Source organism: Dreissena polymorpha, chromosome 7 (genome assembly GCF_020536995.1).
Source record: "Dreissena polymorpha isolate Duluth1 chromosome 7, UMN_Dpol_1.0, whole genome shotgun sequence".
Taxonomy (NCBI): Eukaryota; Metazoa; Mollusca; class Bivalvia; order Myida; family Dreissenidae; genus Dreissena; species Dreissena polymorpha.
In genome coordinates, this window is record NC_068361.1 from 47,036,168 (window position 1) to 47,046,185 (window position 10,018).

The window sequence follows — 10,018 nt, forward strand, 5'->3', positions numbered from 1 at the left end:
AATAAAAATCATTAAATATATTACATGGATATGATTTCCATGATCAAGTCATCATTGGCAAAGGAAAACTCTTCCATTGTTTTGCGCCTCGTAATATAACACGCTGTATATTTTTAATCACAGTAACTGCTGATCTACAAATGCTTCAAGATGCCTTCAAATCTACAATTAACATGCTTAACTACCTTCAAAATCTTACGGTCTTCAATGTGTCTGATGTGCCATACAGCATTGATAAGGCTTCCGTTAATGCCTTTATAGGCATATACTGTCAACCTGGATTTTCTGGAACAGACGGATTGTGTGGTACAATACTTTTCACATATGAATTGTTTAATTGCTGATTGATAAATTTGTTCGAGCAAAAGTATAATCAAATGGACAAGTTTTAATTTAAGTTTTGACTGTGTTTGTAAGTAACGTGGATTTTTTGCAAAATGAAAATAAGTAAAATGGATTTTGTAATTCCGAAAAATACGTTCATAATGTTCAAACGCTGTCAGAAAAGTAGGGAGCGTCCTGTGTGTAACCATTTTAACGAGTATACTTAACGTGTCATATTTGCACGCGCTTCATTTGCAAATCAGTTGTAAGTATATATAATCATCCTAAATTATATGCTCTATTAAGCTTGTTTTAACATATTTATCAACACATTTATAAAATATGTAGTACCGTGTATCTGAATAAGGTGTTTCTGTGAAACTGAACACTGTGTGCTTTAAACCATGTATTCTTTATTTTTTAGTTGAATGCCCTGCAGGTACATATGAGGTAAACGCAGCGTGTCGTAGTTGTGACGTCGGTACCTACCAGCCATCCAAGGGTCAGACAAAGTGTGAGCCATGTCCGATTGGGTACACCACCGCCACGTTCATGTCTACAAGCGTTGACGATTGCCATGGTATTTATAAATGCGTTCAAGTACTATTCTTGGTGTGTTTTTGCGCCATTCTATAAAACTTACTTTAAGTTTTAATGAATTTAACAAAAGAACACAATTTTGTTAGACAGATTGATGTTTTGGAAACAGGGTATTATAATTAAACATTAAATTGAAACACATTTTGGTTATGGCTTTCATATGGTATGTAATTAAACACTATTTTATAATTTATTATAGGATGGAATTTACAAAGCACATTACGAAGATTAGCATTAATGACACATATATATGGACACACTTCTTAATTGAATTTTACTAATGATTATTCTTTTTATGTTCGTTAATAATAACATAACATGACTCTTTGTTCATTCGTTTTCATTGAGCATGTTTTTGTCGATATTGATGTAAATATTTTATTTTTCAGTCATATCATTGCTTATACCTACGGCCGCGACGACCGATGGAAAGGTTACATCAGTGCCAACAACTCAGAGTTCCATTACAACGAAGACGACCAATAAAGTGGTAACATCAGTGCCAACCACTCAGAGTTCCGTTACAACGACGTCTGCAAAAACCACAAATAAAGAGGTAACATCGATGCCAACAACGCAGAGTTCCGTTACAACGACGTCCGCAACAATCACCAAGAAAGAGGTAACATCGATGCCAACAACTCAGAGTTCCGTTACAACGACGTCAGGAAAGATCACCAATACAGTAACGACGACTGCGTACGCAACCACTGATGGAGAGGTCACGCAAGGACTAACAACTCGAACGCCCGAGAATACCAAAGTAGACGTGAATGAAGATTCTGAACAGACATCATCGAAATCTAAATGTAGGTTTAACATTAGAAAAGCACTCGAAACATTTATTTATAAATTAACTTAATCACTAAATATTTTTTTTAATCAAAAGGATCATTAACTTAGTAAATATATTGTATGTTCATTGATAACATAATTGTGAATTATAATATGGAAAAAATATTTATAATGTATATTGATTTATTTTGCTTTATAAAAAATGACAAGATTGTTTATTTTAAAAGGGGTAATAGGTCACATCAACGTAAACATCAAAATATCCATTTGTTAATTTTGCTATATAAACATACATTTTAAGATATTGCATACATGGATCAATTTTCCCCTCCCCTTGTTTTCGAAATGATATTTTAACTTTAAATAACGTTTTCTGCATCAGTATTTGTTCTTTCATCTTGCCGTGTACTCATCATTGTTGGTTTCTTTCGGCGACATCAATTAATGTCTAATATACAGTTACCTAATCAGTTTTTGGGGTATCTTTTATTGCCTCAATGACCGTTTACTCATGATAATTGGTTCTTACAGAGAAATCCATTATCGTCTCAATAAACATTTACTTATCATAATTGGTTCTTTCAGTTACATCCATTATCGTCTCACTGACGATTTATTAATCATTATTGTGTTTTTTTCACCGACATTCATTATCGCCTTAATGATCATTTAATCATCATTATTGGTTCTTTCAGTTACCTCCATTATCGTTTCACTGACGATTTACTAATCTTTTTTCAGCGACATCAATTATCATCTTAAATACAATTTGCTCATGATTAAATGTTCTTTCAGCCACACCAATTCACATCTCAATGGTCGTTATCTCATCATTGTTGACCGAGACAGCAATTTTCGTCGTAATGACCGTTTACGCAAGTCTTTTTTTTTTCAGCCACAACATTTTTTGTCTCAAATACCGTTTACGCCTATTTGGTTCTTTCATACTCTCACATTAAAATCTCGGCGAACGTTAACGCGTCATGCGTTTTTCTTTGTTCCTCAGCAATGAGCGTCTCAGTGTCAGTTGACACATAGTTTGCTGTTTATTTAATTGTATGTTCACGCACCATGTTGTGTTGTGTACCGTCTACGCATCATTTGTTTTTAATTTCATAACACTAAAAATAATCGTCTCCGTTACCATTTACGCAGAATGTGTTTTTTACAGCAAAAATAAATATTGTCCCGGTGACCATGCTGTCATCTTTCTTCCGACGACATTTATAATCCCCTCAGTGACAATGTACGCAGCATGTTTGGTCCTTTTTTCATCAGTAATAAGCACGTCAGTGACAGTTTACGCATATTTGTTTCAGCTACAGTAATTATGAATCCCAATTACCGTTTTCGCAACTTCTTTTTAAGTGAAAGAAATTTTTGTCTCAGTGGTCTTTTATGCATCTTGTTCAAGCATATTTAGTATCATTTCAGTTACAGTGTACGTATTTTTTATTTCTTTCATCGAAAACAAGTATCGTTGCATCGACCATTTACGTATCTTTTTTACGTTCCTTCAGCACCAGCAAATATCGCCTCATTGATCTTTTTTCACATATTTGATTTCATCGACAGATATTTTTATTCGAAGTAATAATCATCTGATTTATTCCAGGCTTTTTGCATCGAAATCGACAATCGCCTATGTGATCGTTTACGCATCTTTTTTGTTGTTTTTTCAGCGACGATACTTATCATCTCAAGTGTGATGGGCATCCTTGCAGTCGTTTTAGTCGGCATCGTCATTTATGTGCTTCGCCATAAGTGTGCAAGGTAAGCGAATTCATGTCTGTAAACGTTTCGAATTTTTAATAGCACACATATGTAAAAAAAACAGCATTGAAATAACGCATATAATTAACTTGAATACACACTTCATACTCGTGCCAACGACATAACGTCTCGAAAACAAGACAGAACAAAGCTCCTTTTGTCATAAACATAAAATAAATGAAAATAAAATGCTTTTCAGTTTTTTTTTGTGCCAATTCATCCATAATGGATATTTAAACATTAAAAGATTGAGTGAATAATTATGAAATAAATGCGCAAAAAGACAGTGATACAGAAAACAAAACATCCAACAGTTGAATGTTCAGCAAGATTACACAACTGTACCGAGAGCATGTCATTCGATACATAGTTAAATCACATTTTTACTTCAAACCAAAGTTCTTTAATCAGTATTTCACTGTGATTAATTCAATATCATGTCTAAAGGACCTTTGCGTTCTTAAGATCTCCCGCCAAGAAAACAAGTACTAGTATACCCAGGAATTGGACTCGACAGCGTTTTAATAAGCATTCAGCTTACGATGCAATTGAGCTAAAATAAAAGAGTTGGCTTTCGATGAAATTGATCTACAATAAATAGGTTTAAACATGTGACCTTCATTAATTAAATAATGTTCTTTAAACTCCTAAACCCAGTTTTCATAGCCTATAACATTGAATGGTATTGCACTATTAGGACATATGTTATTCAATTTTCTTTTTATGATTAATATGTTAGCTAATGCCATGTTTTTTTTAATTAAATTTGTTGACACATGCATCAATTGTACGTACACATGCCAACAAAATTAATATATGAATGACCATTGCAGGCGTATTAACGTTGGATTAACTTGTCGATAACATAAATTGCGCCTGATAACTTAATGTTTTGCTGTGTTTTACTTACACGGGTCATACCAGACTAAGTCATTGTAATGTGTTGCATTTCGAATTATAAAACTACCGGCGGTATTTTGAGTTAATATGTATGCATAGAAAACTTGATACTTTTTAATTGTACTTGCGAATATGTTTAAACGTATTTTATTTCTATAAATTATAGGAGGAATTTAGAGACATCGCACGCAAGGGGTCAATATTATCCGAATGGAATATATTCAGGAGTTACATCAACACAGCAGCCAAGGGATCAACCCTACACAACGTATGTCACACGAGCAGAGCCACTTGCAGAGAACCCATATATCGTTTATAATCCGTCAGAAAATGAGTCTGTGTATCACGAGCTTTATGATGAACGGATAGAATATTAGATACGTTAAGCGACACATGAATTAAAACTATGCCAAGTTGAATTACTGGTTATTAGATAGTTTTTTTTAATGTAGGGCACGAATTTGGTTCAAAGTTGGAGAGTGAGATTCTTTGCAAGTGTATAGGTTTTCAATTTAGCGATTTTACGTTCAGCTCAATCGTAAAAGATAATATTGTTAAGCATAATTACCCATGAGAAAACGGCCAGATGATAATGCGTAACATAATTCAGTTACGAACTGCCTTTGAACTTAAACATACAATGAAATGACTAACAATATGCCAGTTCGCCTTGAAATGGTAAAGAGAAATTTAATAATTTCTAAATAACTGCGACATTGGCGTTTGCACTGCGAATGCATAACAACCATACATTGTCATAAAACGCTTTCTTTGCTGGAATAAATTGCAAGCCTCGCTTAAATTTGTTAAGACATCAATTGAGTTTTAATTAAATGATTAAGTTAAACCTCATGCCTAGACCAAAACGTTGTGGTCCAAAAAGGCAAGACCCCGAAAATATCACAAGAGAGAGGCTAACTTGTACTGTACTAGCAGTGCCAGACGCGTATGTAAAGTCAAGTCAATGCCGAAAATTAAAATCTGGCTAGGAGCGACCCGAGTTAAACAGACAAAAAACTAATGATGGAGTTGATAACAGAATATCCGCAACTCATCATGACAAAATGCATCTTTCATAAGGTAAGGGAAAACAGATGCCCTCTGGGCCGAGCAGGCACGAGTTAACGATGTGTTATTGGTCGACCCTCAAAATATATGATAGCAATCGGGCAAACGATCATCGGCAATATCACGGCACCAACAGTTTGTTCTTAGCGTTTCTTCTGAGACACAATCGCGACCCTTGTCTTTGCTCTGCTTCTTTGTCTATAGTCCTGAAGTCGATCTTGAGACGTTCTTGCAACAAGTTCAAAATAGTTGCTGTAAGGCTGCCGACATAGTTTTCTTGGTGTTTGGAGATAAATGTTATATACAGAGTTTAAACTGAATAATTTGTCCCAGTATATAATATGTATGGTATTAGTGTTAAGGCCATTTGGAGACTGAATTTTAAAGATTTTTAACCAGTAAAATCAATTCCTACTCCTGGATTCGTCTACAAAAAGCGGGGTCTGTCACGTATTTGTGCTAACACTGATAATATGCTGATTTAAGCTATGTGTAAAAAATTATATATAGCTTTAACGTAAATTAATAGTAAAGTAATGCTGCTAAATGTATTTTATCTGATCCATTATGTTTATGTGGCAATTCTAATATCTAATACTTATCATTATTTAATTAAATCTTATATGTTAATATAGGTTCATAATTTTTTATTTTATTAGATTATTTAATGTATGATTAAAAGTTCAAGTAAATCATAATAATTTATGTTTTTTATTGTAACATATCCATTGTTTTCGTGTGCAAGACACAATTAGCAATAATTTTGACATAATACAGTGAATTGTAACATTTCATTATCAACATTATTTTGTTCTGACGATTTGTTTACAATTATTTAACGTCGTTTATGTCGTCATCATACACAATGTCATTTGACTTTTGAAATCATTATCTTTCTAATATACCTAATGATAAAATATGACATTTCTGCAGTGAAATAACAGCAGTGAAAATAAACAAATTGTTAATTTCACCGGTGAAAATAACAAAATATTAATGTTCGGAACTACTTTTTCTATTTTTAGATTATCATATCAAGATTTACTTCAAGATTTATATATAAATATATATATATATTATGATCACGAGTGAATTAAAAACGATATTCCATCGAATCCAACATTTTTTTTATTTTATGCTTTTTACACACTTTATTTACAATGTAAAAGAGTTTAACCGGAGAATTTCGCTGGGATAATGACGTCATTTTGTGTATTGAAATGTATTTAGGCACGCCACGGGTAACTTTACAGCGAAGGGAAACAGCTGTTAATTGTTTTCTTAAAAAGGGGGCATAAAACAAACAGAAAAACTGTTCATGTCAGTGAAATATCGTTTGTTATTTCACGAGTGATCATAAAAAATATATTTTCACGATTGGCGCAGCCACGAGTGAAAATATTATTTTTCTCTGATCACGAGTACAAATATCCTCCATATATGAACGAGTATCCTCTATTTATTGTATGAGATGTGGTGTTCAAATATGCAAAAATGTAGTAAAAATGATTGTCTGTAATTTTGATAAAGGTGCAAGCCGAAACGTCCTTTAAAATGTAATAAGATGATTTAGTATTACTGTATTTCCCTTATAATCATTACACTAAGATAAACCGGATGAGTAAACATGTTCCGTATTGTGTGTCTGTGTATATTCAAACTATGCATTTAACCTGTCATAGAATTATTTCCTTGTAAGATAAGAGTATTTTCAATACATTTTGTATCATTGCTTTTTTGTGTTATTATGGCAGAAATAAGCTCATTAATAAGTTCATTATTGCTTTTATTTTACCATGTCTCGTCTGTTGTATTTAAACTTCTATCAATATCCATCATGTTTGCCCAGTTTCATTTGTTAATTCTCTAATATGCATCACAGATACTATGTGCTGTTATGTTACAGTTCCAATCTTGTACTGCATGGTGAATGTTTAATGCTAAATTAACGTTAACTATCAAGTTGAGTATCTGTTGAATATTGTTTATCGGTTTGATTACACTCGTGAACTTCAGTGCAAACCTATGCGTGATCAAGATTTGCTCTTTAATTGTGTATATACATTTCAGTTATGAAATAGTTTATAATATTGCATTATATTGTGAAGTTAAAAGAATGTGTTCCATCTCATATGTTTTAGTGCGATCTTTAACAAATTATTTGTTGTTTTATTTCGTACCAATTATTACCAATTAAAATTAAAAAGTGTTCCATACTATCATAAAGAATCTTTTTTATTCCTTTGTTTATGTGTATGGGTCCAAATACATATTGGTGTATCAATACTGTATTTTGCGTCGTAAAATATGTGTGTCGTTGAAACGTTTGGTGAGTTAAATTATAGTGTCCAGAGATAACACACCATATCTGTGCCGCCATTATGATGTTCACAAACATGACATTTACATTTCTTGCTTGCCTTCTTATTTCTTTGTTATCATGTTACCATACCCATTGATACGTTTGTTATCCATGATAACGTGTAAATAATTTAAACGTACTTCCACAGCATTTACTTCTTTGTTGTTTTTACACACATCATACATTATGATAAACACATATGAAACAAAAACGATGTCATGATCGTGTGTAGTGCTCCAATAAATGACACTTTACTTGTTCACATTATGTAAACGCATCCTAAATAACACGCTGGGTATGCGGATACTTTGATAACAGATGGCACTTCGATACCAGATAACAACAAAAGCCACGCGCGAGAGGTCATTTCATCAGGGTTTTTTTAAAAGTTATATCATAAAGATTAGTTTTTAGACAAGGCGCATGGTCGAGTTTATAAATGGTGTATCATCTTCTATTGCAAAGAAAAACATCACGGAAGAATGGTAGATTTTTCCTCAAAAAAATAGAAAATTCGGTCGGAAAACAGCATACACTGGATGAACAGTAAACATTTCAATAAAATAAAACTACTTAGAAATATTGCAAGAAATTGTTTGATATTCCAGCATGTAGAGTAATCACTGTGCTTCAAATACTGAAATTTTGATAGTATTCAATGGAATTTAAACGAAGATAGAGCATGTTTTAATAGGTGGTATTCATAAAGTTGCGGATACTTTGATTCCCGATATACGGCACTTCGGATAACAGAGACTTTAAAAAAATTGGGCACTCTGATAACCAAGTTTTATCATCTACCTAAAATCCCTGTATGTATATTATGGCTATTCTTACCAAACATTTTGAAGTACGAATCAATTTGCATTGTTAAGCCCGACACATTGGGAATATATGCGTAACGTAATTACATACACATGTAAAATATAACCAATGGCGTTGTTCGTTTAAAAAAATCTTATTACTATTAATTTATATAATTAATATTATAAGTGCAAATTTTAAATAAGATTCAAATGCTTATTTCTGAATTAATATATTTCAAGTGACGACCGAAAATACTTGTCTAAATAATAAACTTGTTTTAGTGATAAAAGTGGTAAATTGAGATTAAGAGAATTGAAAATACAAAGGATCATGTGGATCAACACGACTGTGCTCAATTGAACTTATAGCAGGACTCTAGATAAGGGGAGTAAGGGGTCTTAAAGCGGCCAATACACCTCATTAAATCCTTTGTCATTGGTGCTCATTAGAATCGCATCATGCAGACGATACTAATGCGTAGCCACAAAATTTAAAAGAGATTGGAAAACTCCCTTTATATTGAGCTCTACTTATAGGAAGCACTTCCCTTTACACTTCCCTTTCCCTTTTATTATCATATTCCAAAGGGATTAGAACATGTTTCGGTAATTCGTTTTTAATTTTCGTCAGTACACATATTTGTATTTATTGCCTGCTTACTATAGCAGTATTCCACAGCAAATTCTGCATTTCTGATTCACTAAATAGAGTGTGTTAAATCTGGTAAAAAGTGTCGAGTTATCTGGAATCGAAGTGCCATTGTCTTTGAGATGATCGGTAAAAGAAGTGTCCATGAAAATTTGGCATCCGTCTCTTAAAACATTTGAATTTCCTCAAATACATAATTCAACTAAAATTTAACATGTTGTAACATTGGTGGACATATTGATCTTTTATTTCGATTAGGTGGCACGTTCTTGATTTATTTCCATGTATTTTTATTTTGTTGAAATACATACTGATCATCGAATTCATGACAAGTATCGATGAAATTGTATCTCTTTTTATATAATTCACTGTTTTTTAACGACTATCTTGCTCTGCAATACGAAGTTCTATACCATTAATCGACCAAACAATGTTACGTGTTTGAAAACCTAATGAAAATAACATAAATGCAAAAAAGCTGAAAAACTAAACTCTCGCGCGTGGCTTTTGTTGTTATCTGGTATCGAAGTGCCATCTGTTATCAAAGTATCCGCATACCCGTCGTGAATAATCTAATACTTAATGTAACTAATTGTCATTTCTCTTTATTATCTTGGACGAGAATCTAGTTAATTTGGTAGTTCGGTAAAGTATCTGCCGAATAATCTTCACACTCGGAAAATACGCGAAGGGTCAAACAATACAAGAAAATGGCGGCGATTACGAGATTTGACCAATTAG

The 10,018-nt window shown here is 32.8% G+C and overlaps 1 protein-coding gene across 1 annotated transcript; it reads left to right on the top strand.

The window, feature by feature from the left end:
• The first annotated feature begins 156 nt into the window (after positions 1 to 156).
• LOC127839145 (mucin-3A-like) lies at positions 157 to 6,189 on the top strand. Its single transcript, XM_052367344.1, has 5 exons — positions 157 to 306; positions 749 to 904; positions 1,314 to 1,733; positions 3,402 to 3,492; positions 4,559 to 6,189. Exons 1-5 carry the CDS (start codon positions 174 to 176, stop codon positions 4,767 to 4,769), a joined length of 1,011 nt encoding a protein of 336 aa, XP_052223304.1. The 5' UTR covers positions 157 to 173; the 3' UTR covers positions 4,770 to 6,189.
• The last annotated feature ends 3,829 nt before the right edge of the window (positions 6,190 to 10,018 follow it).